The following is a 20,597-nucleotide window of genomic DNA, read 5'->3' as shown; positions in this document are numbered from 1 at the left end:
AAACCAAGGGTTCAATTTCAACTCATTGATTGTAATACGAGTTGTTCAAGTACCCTTCCCACTGGTCTAGTAGGTAGTGCACGCCTTTGGTGCTTGTAGTCCTGGATGTGATTCCTGGTGGGATACTTGAAATTTGAACTCTTGAAATCGCTACGGTAGCCCAGATTCCACCTTAAACTATAGGTACATGTCTCATGTAGCCTCGTTGCTGAAAAGGGGTGCTAAACGTCAGCAAAGAAACGAGTAATTCAAGACATCACTTAGATGATACTGAATATTACTTTTTGAGTAATCCTCGTTAAGTGTTAACGATATGCATGTCAATTAATTGCGTGCAAGATAGAAACGTTAACATTCTTGGTAACTGTCTTTCTTTATAATTCAATATCATTGAAGTTTTTGTTTCATTGTGTACATATTCTTGAAGGTGTGATTCATTTGATTATGAAATAATGTTAAATGTGTATGTAATCTAATATTACAGGATTTATCTCACAATTGTTTGACTGTACTTCCTTTTGGTGTTGGTTTTTTAACACGGTTAACCCGATTTGATCTTTCACATAATAAAATTCAAGAAATTTCAGCAGATATTGGAAGTCTAAGGGGTTAGTATTATTATTTTTATACATTTATATTATAATACAATTTTTATAGGCTTAGAACTGTGATTTATTTCTTTCGGAAATCAGAATATTTATTTTAACATTTTCGAATTCAGATTGATAACGTTTCTTTAAGGTAGAAATGTTGCATTAATGTGTTAAGAGCCGATTGTAAGTTACAACTTACTCATCAAGCTCTTTTTCACTGTATTCCGAATTACTCAGTTAGTAATAGTCTAATTATTGCTGCCTTTAAGAAGGGTCTTAATGGGTGATTAAAAACAGTAATTAAAGCTATGGACAATAGAACATATAAAGAATAGTCTCTAATATGAGTTTTCATTGTATTGTAGTGGCTAAGCGGTTTGCGTACGCGCCTTTGTCGTGGGAGACCCGGGTTCGATTCCCGGTGGGAGCTCATGTGGTTGATTCCACCTTAGTCCGTAGGTCCCGTCTCATAGCCTCTCCGTTGAAAGGGACGTTAAACAAAAAATCAACTCAACTCAACATTCATTATTTATTGATTATTTTGGTTTGTTAGATTCCTTTATGAAATGAAAACGAGGTCTCATGCCTGTATTCCTATGGATGGTGGAGACTTTTTAATAATTTGACTATTAAAATTGTCAAAACATTCGGAATGTATTAAGAAAAAACAAGGAGAATACCGTATTAGCCTGAATATACATAGTACGACTACGGATATAATATAAGTAAAAGTATTCGAGATTATTTTAATGGAAAAATAAAAAATATCCAACATAAAATATTACATACACAGATATTCTATAATGGAAAACGTACTTAATTTAAAGCTCTTTTTAATGTTTAAATTGCACTCTTTATTGTATCTTCAGAGGTTTTTTTTCAAAGGTAAAAGGCTAGACTGTGATCATAATATGAGTATTTTTTTGTCACGAATTTGTTTTTATTCTTAAAATGTACTGCATTTGGGTAAATACGGTAGTATGCTATTTTTGCTTGAAACAAAATTGCGCAGCTTAGACCTGTATATAGATATAAAGTTTTATATAAGTAAAGTTAAATAAATTCTATAACAGCCATATTGATTAAACAAAGTAATATTTAAGAGAAAGCCTAATTGGATGAGGTAAATATAATGATTAGCAATATTAACATGATCGCTTGTATGTTGATAACTAGCACTGGAATTTTAAATGAACTGAATTAAAATAACTTAGCAATTGGTCCTCTCACTGTTAGTCTTAGTTTCATTTACGATGGTGAAGGCTGAATATCCATTGCATAACAGCAATACTTAAACCAACTAAAAATAAATAATAATTTATCTAAAACATCCCAAATATTAAAATATGAATAGAAGACATTATTTTTGGTAATTCAGTTTACAGAATAAATTATAACGAAAGTATTGAAAATAATAAGACCTTAACTAAATTCTTTCTTTTTGAGCACGTTTTTGCAGATTCAAACTCAGCTGGACACGCTTCGCATAAAAACCTGAGTAGTGATTCGGATTCTGTTTTACTAGTATGTGATGTCCTTTAAGATTTGAATGTTCCATAAGATTGTAAACCAAAGCCACGATAAAATCTTAAGTTTTTTAAACTAAGAAAAAGCACTGTAATTCGTGAAAAATTGACTTCGAGTCAACTGTTTAGTGCCTGTTAACTATTAATTGTGTCGCAACTAAATACTTTTATTAAATCCAACATAACTCTCAACAGGTGGCCCCGCGTAGCGTAGTCGCTAACTTTCTCGCCTTTGGTGCGAGCGGTCCCGGGTTTGATTCCCGGTGGGGGCACTCAGACCAAAAAGTGTAAGCTTTTTCTGGCCAGTCATCCTGAATGAAGTTTTTCTCTGTTTTCCTCATTCACACCAGGCAAATGCCGTGTGGTACCTAACTTACAGGTCCCAGACCGCTTTCTTCCTTCCCTTTCCCTGGAGTGTGCTCGCCGAGGGACGTTAACCCTCATACGTGACGGGCTTTATGGCCATAGCTGCCGAAAGCCCAGAAATCTAAATCATAAACAACTCAACATAGGACTGATTGTCATATTGTTGTTTGGAAGTTGAGAGGTAATACTTTACTTAAAATTCACTCAAATTCCTGATAAGGACTGTAGATGCCAATTGCTTAGCTAGCCTGTCTATATATGTTGATACTCATCTGTTTTTCATAAATTTTATAGCCTTATTCTTAGGTAGAGTTGGAGTAAACAAAGATCTTTGTTATAATAAGATCAGAACAGATTTTTTGAAAGTGTGAAGTTTGAAATCTGCAGTATTTCACTGTTTGACTTCTGTAAACTTGATCACGCAGATTTCTCGGAAATTTTTGAACCGCTTCTTCCTTTTCTTCTGGTGTGCAGTAAAGGTACGTCTTCCATTTTGGTAAGAATAAATAACGCTACAAAACAAATTTTTAACTTTTTTCTGTATCTTTGATGAAAACAGCAGATCTTTGTTTTCGAGGGTGCTGAACACGAAAATGATCATGAAAATGCAGGATTAGTTTTACTTTTTCAAATATTTCAACTTTTCAAATTTGCCCTTAACTCGAAATTAATGCATTATTGGTTAGATACTTTTACTTAGATAGGTATATCTTGATCCATAACTGTAGCCGGATAATGATTTATACCACGTTCGATTCGTCTGGTACCATGCTTTCATGTTCCGTAACATTTATATTCGTATTTAGTCCCTAAGGAAAGGAATGTTGCAAAAACCTTATTTTTACGAAAAAACGGATTTTTTAAAAAAGTAAGCTGGTAACAATGTTTTGATGTATAAAAATATTGGAAAATGTACGCGGGACTATCACCAATATATCCTACAAGTATCGTAAAAATCTATCCAGCATGTGCCAAGAAAAAAATAATACACGTGGGAGTGAAATTTGGGTATTTTACATATTGAAGGCATGTTGCACTGAAAGCTCACGTATAATTCGAGAAATTGTAGCAGAGTAACATTTTTAATATAGCTTTGTATTCGTTTGGAAGCTGGCTTTGATGTTTCGTAACATTTATACTCATTTCAGATCCTTCAGGAAAGCAGTGTTGCAAAAAGTGTTACTACAATGCTTCCTTGGAGAGAGAAGGTTATAGTAAAAACGAAAAACTTCTTTGCCTTTCTACAACAATCTTGCGATATGAAACAGTAAACAAAATTTATAAATATTGAACTGACACAAATGGTTCGAAATTCCTGTTTTGAAAAATCAGAAAATTGGTATTTGTAAAACTGATATATGTGGCAACGTTACATACACACATGATGAATTTTAAAAAAATATTCGTTCAGCGTCAAACATTTCCTTGATGAGAGGAAACAAACAAACAAACAAAAACTGTTTCTACTATATTCACAACTCGCACAATTAATCACGTGACGTCAATATTACGTCATATTAATTCTAGGGGTTAAAAGCGTATGTATGCTGTTTTTCTTCCTCGATGGAAGATTACCGAAGGCATAATCTCTGTGCCCGTCGTTTGTATTCTGTTGTAGGTGATTCTCTAATGAATGTCCAGCAAAAATCGGCCAACATTGATTCACTCCATCTTCCCTGATATCTTTCTTCGATGTCCGAAATTTGTTGGTGGAAGCGCTCCCCATGTTCGTTGCTAACAGCACCACAATTTTCGCGTAGAAGTTCAAGTGGGAATGTAAAAAGTAACTTTAAGGGTATGTTCCACCGCAGCCATTGGACACTAGGCAAGATTTTCCACAAGGTCCTTATAGTTGTCTGCCTTTCATTTCCAAGGAAGTTGGTGAACACTTGAACAAATGAATCCCAGCTAACTTCTCATCCCCTTTGAGAATATTATTGAATTGTTCATTCTTCACCAATTTGCGTATCTGCGAACCAACGAAAACTCCACCTTTATTTTGGCTTCACTGAGACGTGGAAATTTCTAACGCAAATGCAAAAATGCTTCCCCTGTCTTACCAATGAGCTTTACGAAGATTTTCATGAGGCCCAGTTTTACATGAAGACCATGGAGTATAACTTTGCTGGATTCGACAAGTTTATCCTTAACGACACGATGTGTTCCAAGTTAAAGTAATGGATTCATCGGCCAATCTTTCTGTTTGTAGTGACGTTCTTTTGCACGGCTGTCCCACATATACAAGGAACAACAGAATTTAGCGTAACCCTGTTGCAGTCCAAGTAATATGGCAATAACTTTGAGATCACCGAAAATCTCTCACTTGTCGTAGTTTATTCTGAACAACAGTTGCTTCCTGTTATCATACGTTTCCTTCATGTAAGTTACATAGCCACTCGGAACTGATGGGAATTGTTTAGCATTATGCAGGAAACTTGATTTTGAAGAATCTATGAACATTCTCCATTCTTGATTTTATAGTCTATTTTCAGAGCTGCCATGAGACTCTCTATATTATTGCAAAATACTGTTATTTTCACTTGATAAATGGAAGGAATGGAGTATGGCAGTCGCGGAACACAAGTCACATTTACCGTCTGATCAAGACAATTCCATTGCCGCAGTCTAGACGCCAACAGTTCTGCCTTATTTTTTGGGAGTTGTAGGACTCTTAGCAGATCATTCAACTCACACAGCGTGATTTATACTGCTGGTAGACTCCTCGTTACACTGGAAATCAGGGTGTTTCGATGTATGGGTGATGGAGCAACATTAGATTCACTAGCATACTTGTCACTTACTGTATAAGGCCGGTGTGGGATCGAGACAGACAATCCTACTCTGTGAGACACAGGTCGCATATAACTGACAGTATGTTAGGATACAAACTAAATACAACTTTCTTACAAGGCTGTCTATAATCTTTATTATAAATTAATTAGAAATGTTACAGTTTCGGAAGTATATCACTTCCTTCTTCAGACTACTATTCCAACTGAAATCATAAATAATATTACAATATGTCAGGATATGTGAAAGCTGACTTCTTCGAAATACTGTGCGTTGATGGAGTTGATACAAAAATAATTATAATTTACGTGATTTGATGGTTCTCTCCAGATTATGGGAATAACAAAATTAATTGATCTTTCATGATTCAGTCAGGAACGAAGATCCGAGGTACAAGATATGCAACATATGTGAGGGGCCCAGGGTTTGTCCTGGTCTCCAATTTCCTTCTTAATCTTCGACGTTATGGAGCACTTCTTTGATTTCAAAGTAACCCGTCCACAAATATAACAAAAGTTGTCAGCTGAGTGTATGCATTTGCGAGGCATTTTGAATCACATGAATTGCACTAAAATATTTTCTTGGTCAGATTTTATTTTTTTTAAGGCAAAGAAGTTTCAAAGCTTGAATGAACGATATACACACATATATATAATATAAAATATTAAAAATGATCGTGGAACTTATTTTTTAAATTGGGAAAGGGGGTTCACCCTTTCTTTCGTGGCAGATTCTAATCTCGTGCTAAGGCGATATTCACAATTCTATAAAGAATGCATACACCACATTTGGTCATAATCGAATAATTTTTCGAGGTATATATATATATATATAGGAAAATTATCTTGTATGTATATGTTCAATTCTACAATATGAATAGCACGAATAGAACGTGTTTGAAGAAACATTGAAACGTAAAATGACCTTAACTTATTTTTAAATTACTTCCCATGGAAAGAAATAAAATAGCGCAAAAAATAGTTCTTCTGGGTCTTGTCACAATTGTAGCAGTATTTCCGGACCTTAAGGGCAGAGGGGAGTAAGTCATTTTTATTAAATTTTCAGGAGAGACAGAAAACAGTGACTTACTTCTTTTTGCCTTTAAGTGCCTTCGGACTTATATCCAATTTTATTGTTGCTATTTGATAAAGTATTCATAATACAGCTACAAGCTTTCTAAGAATAAGAGATATCAGAACACGCGTTTGAAAACTGGCAATACTCATTTTCAGAAAAAAATGATTTACTCCCCTTTAAGGTTCGGATTTAAGTTATGAAATGTGTTATCTAGAAAAATCAAGAGTTCTTGCCCAAATAAGAACATAATTTGCCTTCTACATGTGCTGCTAAGTAAACGAATTGCTTTAAATTGTAGGAGGGTAAGGTGGAAATTCTATTGCAGAAATTGTCTGTATGTAAAGGTCGCTGAAACATTATTTTGCATTGACTTTGTAGTAGCATATAGTAGAATTTGAACTGTACATTTTGCTTTTTAGTTTTGCTTTTACACAGCCTTGGTAAGTGTAATGTGTTTTAGAATTTTAAACATTTTTCGAAAAATTATAACGGAGATATTGTTTTCTTCTTTTCTTTTTTCTCTTCTTTAATTGAGAACTACGTAGCTGTCAAATTTAATACAGATTTACGCACTGATATAATTTTCGTAAAGTTCTTCCGCCAATATAATTTGCTTAAAGACTAAAATATTACTGAACATAATTTTGTTATAAGTAGCCTCGTTAGAAAATATTTCAGTGGCACACACCAGTTAATATTATACCGCTACAGGGTACTCCACACTACGTATTATGCCAAGAAGCCAGATTCTTCAGAATTGAACCTCGTATGTAAACAAAATAAAGTGAAAAGTTTTAATTACTAATGGAGCGTATAGAAGACATTGTAATATTAATTATCTACTAACCTTAATAATGTTCCTTCCAATATGTATTTTTTTTTTTTCTTTCTTTCTTTCTTTCTTCGATATTTCAAGTTCACTGTTCGGACAATTTTCATGAGGACCGCAAGGCTTAAGTCGTTAATTTATGTAGAGCGTTCTCATTGTTCTTGTATTTCGACAGTTGAGTAACGAAAAGTGCATATCTATATTCATGATGCTGTACACTGTTGAAGCGAGGGATCCTTCCTCGCACTAATTCGAACTCCAAATTATAGAGATATCAATTGAGATGATCGGAAATTCTCAGAAGAAAGAAAGAAAAAGAAAGAAAGAAAGAAAGAAATAAAAATAGACCATATTCGACAAAATTGTATATTATACGAAAGGTAGCAAAGAGTTTTTATTTAGATCTTCAAGAGAGAAGCGGGGTATGTGTGAGGCAATATATTTGATTCGTAGAACTGCAAGAATGAACATTATATGAAAAACTACACATAAACACATATGTTACCACTACTTTGTTCTTTACTGATTTCAGCTCTATGCAGAATGAATGATTGTGGAACCCTAAATAAAATCACACTAAAATCGAACAGTTATAACTGAGATTATCGTTAAACATATGTTTCTAAATTTTAGGGGGAGAGGGGTTGAGAAGGAGTAATCCATCTCACATAAGGGGGTTGAATTCATCGTTCATTCTTGACTGGTTTTAATTCCAAGTACTGGAAATTACGGAAAAGGGTGAAAGAAAATGTACATTATATTGTATCAAAACCAAATGAATTTTAGGGCATTTATCTTGTAACTCTGAAATAAATAGGGTGGTGTGGGGAGCTAGAAGGGTAAATCCACTACTTGATTCTTTACTGATTTTAACTGACTGCAGAGATGTTCGGGAAGCTTCAAAGAAGATGTACAATATATTACACCATCATCAAACATTTTTTAAATGAAAATTATTGTGAGACATATTTTTCAAATTGAGGGAGAGGGATATTCATAATGCCATAAAGAAAATGTACACTAAGTTTTGGCATAATCGAAAATTTTTTTACGTGATTTATATTGGAAAATTGTCTTACATGTACACTCATGTCCAAAATGATTGTCGCATATCTATAACTGTCTTATTGTAACAATATAATTTGATAATGATTTTGCAGGGTACTTTTAATACTGATACTATGTGTATAATCGGAAAATGTATATTTGTGGTAAATTTCATAACAAAAGAATTATAAATACGAAAATTAGAATGAGTAAAACAAAATGATGCTAAATGGACAAGTAAGTTTTATTTTCGTTTTATTGTTCTTATTTACTGCTCTTTTGACACGAAATTTGCCACATACATGTCTTTCCCGGTTATACACATACTAACATAATAAGAAATACCGGGCGAATTCATTATCAAATTATATTCCTACAACAATATATTTATAGACATGCGACAATAATTCTGGACATGAGTGTACATTTGTAAACTTGCTAAATATGGTGGATTTTACCTCTCTTACATCTGATTGATTGCAACCCCAAACAATAGGGTTATTTCTGCAAGTAGAAAGAAGACACATACCAAGTTTCTTCAAGATCGGGTGAGTTCATGACAGTTATCGAGAACAGACGGGTAGGCACACAAATGTCAATCAAGTCGAATAGTAGAAGCTTTGCTAACGCTCACTTCAACTAGTAGTTTTGTCTAGCTATTCCAGTAGGTGTTTTAACGTAAACACATAATTAAGAATTTGTGTTTGTAAATTTTTAAAAACAAGATTTTTTCATAATCCTGTACAGCCTTCAAAAGCAAATCGCTTAACACAATATTGTATCGCTGCTCGCATGAGTGTTTGCTAATTGGTTAAGAGGAAAGCTGTTTCGGCTGCTTCGCGCTATATTTCTGCTGCAGCACGTGTATATTCTCCTTCCACTGTGACGTGGGTTACTCGTCCCATTCTCGTATCATCACTGTCACATGGGAGCCTAATAGGCATAATCGTGGAACGTTAAACTAAACCAAACCAAACCGAACCGTCAAATGGGACAAAATACCCAATACTGTAAAATCCTCCCACCTTTAAGAGCGACCGAACATTTTTTTTTTCAAAATTATATAAAATCACAATAAGTTACGTCTATATTATCAACTGAAAGATTAAGTTATGGGACTGTTGTATATTTATTAATATGGGAAATCGTTTCATATTACCTAAATGACTAAACATATCCATGAAAACTTGTACCCTTAGGTTCAGTTTCTCAGTGTGCTTCCTCACATTGTATAGCGTGCAAACATACAAATAGTAACTTCAGTCGAACGAAATAAGTATATAAATAAATACTGTACGCATTCGATTCTGTGAGAACATGAAAATCACCTACTTCAGGCCCTAATTTTCTTGAATGGAACAAACAACATTGCTATCTCTTGATAAGCTATTTGCTTTCTCCTGTACTTGCGGGTTTGCCTTCTTTATGTTTAGCAGAATAAGTCGGAGCAGCAGATAACCTGCTTGCTTCCTTGAGCGACATTTTTTAATTGTGGCACGTGCTTCGCGTGTTTTGTCATTGATTATAACTGTTATTGCATAAAATTTTAATTTTGGCTCAGGATTTTGATCCTATGTAGAGACGTGCTTTTAGTTAGATCCGAAATGTTCTTACTATGCCTTAACAATGTATTAATTACCAGAATATATTGCAACAGTTGCGGACTATTTTCTTACGGAAGAGTCAACTGCTATTCGTTCCATTCTAATTGTAACTAACTTACAATGATTTTCCATTTTTCCATGAGAAATCGTTGTCAAATAGTTGACGTTTCAGAAAAATGGGCTGGAATGTTCATTATATGAAAAAAAAAAAAAAAAAAAAAAAAAAAAGAAAAGAGAAAAAGCAGTTGTATTCGCTGTTCTTATTTAACTCTTTGACTACCAATTTTTTTAATGTGAACATTCTTTTATATGTACGATTCTTTTAATGTGGAATATTCCTGACATCTGTACACAGTTTTGGAAACTAAACACAGTCTCCTGGTCACATCTGACCCGATGGGAGAACAACATGTATTATTTTAGAATTTTCTAAAAACAAATTCCCAACGATGTTTGAATTATTCGCATGGGACACGTGTATCCCATTGGTAGTCAAAGGGTTAAGATATTAAGTTCCTTATACTTCAGATCATTGCTCGGCCTTTCATTAGAGATGAGGAAATGGTCAAATAAAAACAAAAAGAAAAAGAAAGAAGGAAAGAGAAATAGATTGTTGAGAGAGAAATAAAAAGTACAAAAACTGAGAAATAAAAAGTACACTGATTCATTAATAAGTAGTGTAGTGTATGAGTTTTTTTTTTTTTTCTCGTGTAATAATTCATATATCACTTTTTAAATATGCGATGAGATTAAATGAACAAACATTGGTACGAATTTAAAAAAACACATCAGGGAGTTCCATGTGAGGATTTCAGGTTTGTAAAACACTTACAAATTACTGAACACTTAAAAAGTAGAAATTTTACGTCAGGTGAGCTCTAACATCGAAAGAAACGTATTTGAAGCATGTGACATTACAACTAAAAATCCATAATTAAATACTAAGGAAAGTAATTTGGAGAGGGACTGAGGATATTATCACCAATTACATTAATAAAAATAAACGTAACGATTACAAATTGTTTTATTACTGTTTTCAAGTTAGATACAAAACAATGTTCAAAATTATAAAAATTGGGTTTACATATGATCATCAAATTGTAAGCAATGTTGACCTGGCCACATTTTATATATATATATATATATATATATATATATATATATATATATATATACAGATAGTGATCAGAAAAATGGAAACACCTGAACGAAATTGCAACTTACCAGATTAATATGGTGTCGGGCCACCTTTCGCCTTCAGAACAACCTTAATGTGACGTGGGATGGAGGCATAGAGGTCGTGCATGGTAGCAAGTGGAATTTTACACCATTCCTCGTGCAGTGCATCGGCCAGTTCTGTGAGAGAGGATGGAGGTAGAAATCGTCGCCGGAGTCGTGTTTCCAAGACGGACCACAGATGTTCAATTATGTTGAGATCTGGGGATTGGGCGGGTCAGGGGAGGTATTGAACTTCATCCCGATGTTCCTCAAACCACGCTGAAACAACGCCAGATGTGTGAATGGGTGCATTATCATCCTGGAAGATGGCGTCATTGTCCGGGAACAACATCCGGACCATAGGATGCAAGTGGTCTCCTAAAATTGCAGGGTTTGCCCAAGTGGGCCCAGCCCGAAAAAACCCGGTGGGTTTTTTCGGGTTGGACCCACCTGAAAAAAACCCACTTTAAAACCCACGTGGGTTTTTGAGCTATTTGTTAGTATATTATCGGTACAACTATGGTGATCACAGTAAAAGTTAATTTTGTGAAATTTTTGGCTTTCCTTAGGCGAATTAGATGCTTTCATGTTAAGATATACAACATTCAATATAAGACCTTTATAAAGTTCAGAAATCACTTAATAGATTAAAAAAAAGAAAAGAAGCTTAGCTTAAAGAACATATTCATGTATTGATTATGCTTATATCTATTTGAAGTAAAATATACAATTTTATATTTAAAAAAATACTTTCCGTGAAAGGTATGCTCACCGGCTCGGCGACGACGAGAGACGTTATCCCTCATACGTTGACGGGTTTAAGGCCATAGGTGCCGGTACTATCAGTTAACATGTAAATACACTAGTAAAACTATTAGTATTATTTCTAACCTTTGATGGTAACAAGTATTCTTCAGTAAAATTTGATTTTCCAACAACAGTTTAGTTCCGTCATTTGTTGCTTCTCTCCAAATAAGCAAGAGTCAACACCAACAATAGCGTAAAAATTCTTGTCAAATTTAAGAAGCGTAATGCTCGGAGTTCCGAAGACTACGTAACGCTTGCTATTGCAAGTACTGAATTCAAACTTCGTACTAGTGGAGTTTCTATGTACAGTAAAGCAAACTGCATTTTTGGGAAAAAATCGTCTTGAAATAAGTGCTCGTGAAATTCCCGCAATTGAACGTACAAAGCATTGGAAGTGAGCACTTCAACAATAAAACTATTTTACGCTGGAAGACATTTAATTTCATTTAAGACATTCTGAAACACCCTAACTATATATAGAACTACATGAACTGACACAAATTAAAGAGGTACTTTCGGTTGACACAAAAAGTTGAAATTTGGCATAATTGTAACTTTCCGGGACTACCCGACAGAAAAATTGCCAAAAGTGGATATTTTTAATTTTTAGGGTGTCTAAAGGGGAGATGAAGAAATTCTCCAAGATATTTAAATGGGCCTTTTTGAACTTATAATCTCATATTTTAGGTACTTGGAATTGGAATACAAGCTTGAAATTCGGTATACTTGTACGTTTTCGTCAGAGTTACCTAAGTAAATCACTAAAAAAATAAATAAATAAATAAATAAATAAATAATCCAACTTTAGTGTGGTTTTATGGAGAACTGAAAAATCTTTCCCATGTTATATTTATATGGGACATTTTCTGTACCCTAAAATGTTTAGGCACTTCTGTCAAGATTAGAATGAAATTTTGCATGATTGTAGCCTTCCGGGACTAACGGACAGAAAAATTGCCAAAAGTGAATATTTGTAATTTTTAAGGGTCCTAAAGAGGGATGAAGGAATTCTCATGTTATTTAAATGGACGTTTTCTTGGGATACAAAATCTTATGTTTTAAATAGTTGAAATATGAAAAGAAACTTGAAATTCCGTAGAATTGTGGATTTAAGGGATGCAAGGGTGTGGGATCAGAGCCCCCAGCAGCTCAAATTCAGGAGATATAAAGAGCAAAAGCACGAAATTCACTGTTAATGCAAAGGGTAATACATAAGGATGCGAGGGCCGTAGGCCGAGCAAAGGCGGGGATCTGGGGGCGGACCCCTAGCTAGCCAAAGACTACTTTACTTTATAAAATATAAATTATATCTTTGTTAATTGTTTTAAATTAATTTTCGGAGAAAAACCATCTTGCAACAAGTGCTCGGAATATTCCCGTAATTGAACACAGTATCGGAAGTGAACTTCAGCAATAAAACTATTTATTTTACGTTGAAAAATATTTATTTCATATAAGACATTTTGAAACCTTTATAAAATATGAATTATGTCTTTGTTTTAAATAAATATATTTTGTATTCATATTTGGCAAACGTCACTGAGGCTCCTGGGATGACTCGGTCTACATTTGTTCGTTTGTCCGCCAGTAATACTCACACTACAGGGTACAACTTTCGGTCTTTTAAGTTGAAACTTTAAGGTTACAAGCACGAGACATCCTGTATAGATTTGGCGGCCTACCAACGTAAAATTTAAAAATGGTGGCCTTTAAAAAAAAAAAAAATAGCGGGTATCCACGCTAAAGCGCAATTTTCGGTCTTTTAAGTTGAAATGTTCAGAGTAGAAGCACGAGAGACTCTAAATTAGCTGTATTTATTTTGGCGGCAATCCAATGTAAAATTTAAAAATGGCGGCCATTTTTCAAAACAGCAGTGAATAGAAAGTTGTTGCAATTTGTGACAATGACAATCTTGAAATGTAAATCAAATGTTAACAATTTTACCCCAAAGACATTGAAATATTTCGAAAAAACCCAACTAAACCCGAAAATACCCGAAAAAACCCACATGGGTCCAGGTGGGTTGGGTTTTTTCAAAAATACCCGGGTTTTTTCAAACCCTGTAAAATTGCGATATAATCGTTGGCAGTGATTCGTCCGCTAAGTGTGATCACAGGACCCAATTAAAACCATGATATGGCGGCCCACAGCATCACCGAGCCGCCGCCATGTTTCACAGTTGGGCGGAGACACTTCAGATCATAAGCTTCTTTGGGCCCGTGGTTGGGAATAGGGTGAAGGATGACTCATCCGACCATATCACACGTTTCCAGTCCTCAACGGTCCAAATTGCATGGTCGCGGCACCATTTGCAGCGTGCGAAAGCGTTATGGTCCCTGATGAGCGGTTTGGCCCGTGCAACACGACCCCGTAAGTTCATGTCATGTAATTCGCGGCGGACTGTGATTGTCGAAACAGGGTGGGGGAGGTGCTGATTGAGTTCCTCCGTCACTTGCTCCGCAGTGGCACGACGGTTCTGCGTGACAATGCGCTTTAATACCCGGCGTGACCTGTCACTCATGATTTTCTTCCGCCCACTGTTCCGCTTCCCCGATGTGGTTTTCCCGTGTGTTGTGTAGGCCGTCATCACCTTCGACACTGTCCCACGCGACACACCTAACACAGTAGCCACTGCCGTCACACTCACTCCACATAACCGCGCACCAACAATTTGCCCTCTCTGAAAATCTGAGAGGTCTCTCATTTTACACTACCTCCGTCTGCTGCAGCCACTGGACACTTCTGTTCCACTGCGCCTGACGTAGTATGGAGACCGACCTAACACACCACCACCAGCGGTCCGGAGCTGCGGGCGCCACGACACCACTGCCAACCCATACATCTGACGTGTTGCCAACTACAGGCGTTTCCATTTTTCTGATCACCATCTATATATATATATATATATATATATATATATATATATATATATATATATATATATATATATATATATAGTAATTTGAAGCAGTCTTCTATGGAGTCGGTGGATGTTTGTCAATTTTAAGAAACGAAGATTCCGAGAAAAAAAAACTTTTTAGTGATAGCTAGTGCATTAGTTTTTACAAATTTACAAACACAAAGTATTGAGTATGCGTTTAAGTTTAAAATACCTGCTGACACTGAGACAGGTAGACAAAACTACTAATATAGATAAATATACAGTGTAACACCTTTTGTTATGTCCTATTGAAATACGAGAGCAATGTGAAAACTACATAAAATAACGACTTAAGAAGCCTTGTGACCTTAATGACAAATGCCACATGACATTTCATTTGAAATAACATAGAAGAAAACAAAATACATATTGGAGGGACTAATATTAAGGCTAGTAGATAATTAATGAAAGGTTTTAATTTTTTAAAGTCATCATCATCAACTTCACCAAATCTTCTCTTGCATTTAATATTAAAAGACACGAAAGAAATTAAACGTTAGTTTCCGTGAGGAGTTAGAGGGAAATGGGTAAGCTAAGAGAGAACTGAAGTACAGAAGGAAAGGTGGGACCAAGAAAGGAAAAAGAGGAAATGAAAGAGAAGTAGGAAGACTGGAAGGAGATAAAAAGAAAAAAGAACAGAAGATAAGATGATGGAGACAGAAAGAATGGGAGAAGACAGAAACATTAAAAAGAAACATAAAGATAGTGGGAAGTATCTCGACTTAGAAGAAAGGAGGCAAGAGATTATTGGAGGTACTGAAGGAGAGGAAGAAGTAGAGGTAGGAATAATGGAGAAAAAAGACTAATCTATAGAATCCAGTGCAGTAAGTTTAATATGTGCTATGTTGGAGAAAGAGGAAAAAAAATTAAAGGAGCGAATTAAACAGAATAAGGACGACATAAGGTTAAAGGAAATACAGTCTATAAACCTTATGGGACATGAGATTAATTGGAATGAGATGAAAGTGCTAGGCCAAGAAAACAAAAAGATGATCAGGAAATAGAAAGAGGCAAGATTTATTGAAAGTAATTGCAATAATGTGATGAGCAGAAACTCAGGAATTAAAATTGATGAACAAGGAAATAAGTCATTAGGAAGCACTAAGAGATAAATTTTGTGTTATTATTATTATTATTATTATTATTATTATTATTATTATTATTATTATTATTATTATTATTATTATTATTATTATTATTATTATTGCGGTTATATTATTTGTGAATTCATTTGGTGAGCTCTTCGTTATTTAGTATTTGTATATACAGTCTAAGCAGGGGAAGAGGAGGGAGGGTGAAAGGGATTTAGATTTTGTATCCGTTTTGTTTCTGCAAGGTGATTGACTGTTACCTACCAATCCGTTTACAGGAGGACTTTAGCTGTCTCTTACTATTTAATTTTCAGTTAATTCTCATCTAAGTCATAGTGTTTGATGAGGTCAAATGGTTAGTTGACAAAACTGTCATAATACCTTAGTTTTATAATAATAAATTGGTTTAGTTTGCTCAGCGATTAGTTTATTTTTAATTATATAATAGACAAAGCTGGTATAATGCAGAATATTAGAGTTTGTGGGTCAAAATTGATTTCAACTATACACTAATGAAAGGAGAAAACAACCGGTTTTTTAATTTTACACACCAAATCTTCTATAGGTGCGAATTCTAATGTAGAGAGTAAAAAAGTTTACCGGTATGCCGGAGATCCCGGGTTCCAGTCCCGGTGCAGTCGGTTGCTTTTTATTCTGCGTTAGAACTCTTGCCTATAGAGGATTTGGTGTGTAAAGAAAGAAAAAATGTTGTTTCCTCCTTTTATTAGTATGTATGAAATTACAGGCGCCATAAGGTGCTCGGTATATGGACACAGATTGTCCAATCACAGAAGGGGTCTGTGGTACAACCCACGTGGTCCAAGATGAGAGCACCGACCTCGAGAGTGAGTGTGTGTTTGGTTGTTCTGGGAATCGGACTAGGTGGCGTAGTGGTTAACGCATCGGCACGGTATACCGGAGGTGCCGGGTTCGAGTCCCGAGGCAGTCGGTCACTTTTTCACTCTGTGTGATTTTAACTAATCATTATATGCTGCACCATTTTTATTTCTAAAATTTCGCTTCACACCAGTTGGAAACCACTATGTTGCTGAGTTCCCTAACTTAATGTTCACCTTGTACCTTATGTAAGAATTCATGACATTGGAAACACCTTGTGCCTTATGTAAGAATTCGTGACATTGGAAACAAGTGAGTCTTCGATCACCTATGTTTAGAAGGCACAGATAGGCTCTTCACAAAATCTTCACGTCATGTAAGAGAAGAATATTAAAGCACTAATCTCACATAATAAACACTTTTTTGTCATTACAAATATTGGAGTACCATCATCAGTCCTGGATATTTACTGTCATAGCTTGTACCGTATGAGGAACGAATGAAGTTTTTCACTTATGTGCTTTTTCGAAATGGAAAAGCAAGAGACAGAAGTAAAAGGAAAATATAAGGGTAAGTCTTAAATAATTAGGCCATGCTTATTCGCGTATCATCGTAGGTACTATACAAAACAAAAATTATTTCAGTGTAAAACTAAATTATTTGTTTTGAGTCCAGAAATATTAAAGAATGAGATAGTGTAATGAACAAAAGTAGTGTGATAGAACATATTTAATTTGATTTATCATTTTAGTATTGACTGAACTTGACATGACTCAGAATAAACTAACTTCATTACCACCTCTTGGAGAACTGAGAAAACTAGAGCGGCTGCTCTTGCAACATAATATGTTAACTGCTTTACCTGATTTGCGTGGTTGTTCGTCGTTGAAGGAACTTCATCTTGGGGACAACGCTATTAAGGTATGTTGAGAAACTCTCTTTACATGTACGAAAACTAATCTTTTATCGTTAAAAATAAATAAATAAATAAACACTTCAGTCAGACGGCAAGTTTACGTACTTGTAGTGCACGTGATTTTGACCGTGACTCCTAATGGATAGGGTTGCCATCCGTCCGACTTCTGCAGGATGTATCTTGCTTTTCATAATTTTTAATCTTCCGCTAGGCATTTAAATTTTTTTTGAATTATCCGGCGTTTAATTAGTTTTTCCATTTGTTTTGCATTTTGCCTTTAGAAATTACAGGAAGGGATAGAAATTCTTAAACAGTTGGAGTCAAATTATTAAGATCTTCCTTTGAAAATGAATTCTGAAAATTATACGTGTAATTTCTTCGTTCTAACCTTCAACAAATTTTCATCAATAGAAAGAGGGAGGAAAAAGTATTCTGTTATAGAAGCTAAAAGTCTGTTAGTTTCGGTATTGAATAATCTGAAAGACAGGTTAGAGACTAAATTTATGCCTCTAAAATTAAAACAATCTTTGAAATTACTCAGAAATTGGTTTGGAAAGAAAATGTAATAAATTTTTAGAAAAGGTAGTAATCTTTTGTTATGAAATGTGCATTGATTACCTACAAAAATGGATAAGCCCTTCCAAATAAGTTGAGTGTTTTTCAATGGATTAAACTCCAAAATATTAAAGACATAAAGTTTGATTAACATATTCCTTGTCTAGAATATCTTCAAAATAAAAGTGTGACCATAGGTGACTTGAAACTTTGTGATCAGTTTTCCAGTGTTCAGTATGTATTTCATAATTTTTGGTGTGACAGTAACAGTGAAACATTGCCAACTTCTTAAAATTTGTCAGTTTTGTTTTGGCATTCCAGGCATTAATGCAGCTATTGAAAAATTATTTTCTTTGTCAACGCTCAATGGACAAAAGAAAGAAGTTCGACTTTTAATGAAAAGTCCGACGCTTTCTGAAGAATGTCCTGCATTTGATGATTTAGATACGGCAACTATTGATAAAGGTACTAAACTTCGGATGAAAACCCGAATAATTGTCTCGGAGTCCATAATAAGCAGTAGTCTGTTTCATTTAGTCGTTGTTGATGGAAAGGGAATCGAACATCAAGTATTCAATCAACTAACTAACTAACTAACTAACTAACTAACTAACTAAAAAAAAAAAAAAAAAAAAAAAAAACTCTATGGCCTATGGAACCCGGAGGTTCAATGCCGTGTTCACAAAAACTCTCTACTGACTTCTATCCTTAGTTAACTGCATCCAGTTTCTACTTTGTATTCCTATCTCTGCGAGATCCATCTTAATATTGTCCTCCCATCTGTGCCTAGGTCTTCCTAACGATCGTTTTCCGATTGGTCTTCCAGTCAAGACTTTGAAAGCGTTTCTATCTTCTTCCATTCTAGCTACATGACCTGCCCACCTAAGCCTCCTAGACTTGACGACCCTAACACTGTTGGGTAAACCGTATAAATTATGTAGTTCCTCGTTATGAAGTTTCCGCCATTCTCCATTCCCGTTCCTCTTGGGTCCGAATATTCGTCTCACGATCTTGTTCTCAAATACTTTCAGTCTATGTTCTTCCCTTAGTGTAAACGACCATGTTTCACAACCATACAGAACAGGAGGCATGATTATCGATTTATATATTTTAAGCTTCAAATTCCTCGACAGAATTTGCGACGACAAGAGATTTTTAACCGAATAGTAACACGAATTCCCTGCTTTTAGTCGACATTTAATTTCTTCGTGAATATGATTTTTCTCTGTTAATATTGATCCTAGATATTTAAAACTATCCACTTTATCAGAAGTATTATTTAGTACTTTAACGCATCCATAATTTGCTGTATTACGGTCCCGACGCACTTCCATGTATTTAGTTTTCTCTGCATTTACTTCTAAACCCATGTCCCTGAAAGCGTTTAATAAGATCTCTGCATTTCTTTCTATTCTCCTATCATCTCCTATTAAATTTACATCATCAGCATATGCCATAACCTGGTGAATACCGTTCAACTGTAGGCCCTGGTTGCTATCTTTGATTTTTCTTATAGCGTATTCCAGAACAAAGTTAAATAATAATGGCGACAACGCATCTCCTTGTTTCAGGCCATTTTCGACGTGAAAGCTCGTGGACAAAAAATTTCCAACCCGGACTTTACTTTGGGATTCATTTAAACATATCTTAATTAATCTAATTAGCTTTCTCGGTATTCCAGGTTCTGTAAGAACGTTGTATAATGTTTCTCTCCTAACCGAGTCGTACGCCTTTCTGAAATCAATAAATAGTTGATGTACCGGGGTGTTGTATTCCCACTTTTTTTTTTTCGAGTATTTGGCGAATGGTAAATATTTGGTCGATAGTTGATCGATTTCGTCTAAATCCGCACTGATAATCTCCAATAATTTCATCTGCGTATGGGTCAATCTTGCTAATAGAATATTTGAAAGTGTTTTATAGGATGTTGACAGAAGAGAAATGCCTCGATAATTATTACAGTCAGTTTTGTCCCCTTTCTTGTGAATTGAAAAAATGATTGATTCTTTCCACTCTTGTAGCAATTCTTCCTTGTTCCAGATAAGGAGGATGAGTTTGTGTATCTTGTTCCACAATTTTTCGCTTCCAGCTAAAATTAACTCAGGCGGAATTCCATCTACACCTGGAGGTTTGTGTTTCTTTAATTTCTTTATAGCGGTTTCTACTTCTATTCGGTTAGGTTCTGGAAAATACGATTCAGGGTGTGTATCTCCTTTTCTCCACGCACACTAGTTTTTGGTTGCTTGTTAAGCAAATCGTAGTATTCAATCAACAATTTTGTTAATTCGGCAATTTTTGCTCCGAATATTTTCTTCTTCATTTTCTCATGTTTCTCATTTTCCCCGTGTATTCGAATGATAATGTCCCATGGCTTTGTGGCACGTGGTTCTGGATACGATT

The 20,597-nt window shown here is 35.0% G+C and overlaps 1 protein-coding gene across 1 annotated transcript in view; it reads left to right on the top strand.

Annotated features, from left to right (window-relative positions):
* Positions 1 to 20,597, top strand: part of LOC145673241 (leucine-rich repeat-containing protein 40-like) — an 89,002-nt gene that overhangs the window by 23,330 nt on the left and 45,075 nt on the right. Inside the window, exons 4-5 of the mRNA XM_081742748.1 lie at positions 485 to 608; positions 17,478 to 17,647. Coding sequence (XP_081598874.1) covers positions 485 to 608; positions 17,478 to 17,647 — 294 coding nt within the window. The remainder of the gene's footprint in view (positions 1 to 484; positions 609 to 17,477; positions 17,648 to 20,597) is intronic.

The sequence above is a fragment of the Thermobia domestica genome, chromosome 16 (assembly GCF_964235325.1).
Source record: "Thermobia domestica chromosome 16, izTheDome1.hap1.1, whole genome shotgun sequence".
NCBI lineage: Eukaryota > Metazoa > Arthropoda > Insecta > Zygentoma > Lepismatidae > Thermobia > Thermobia domestica.
This window is presented reverse-complemented; position numbering and strand designations above follow the sequence as displayed.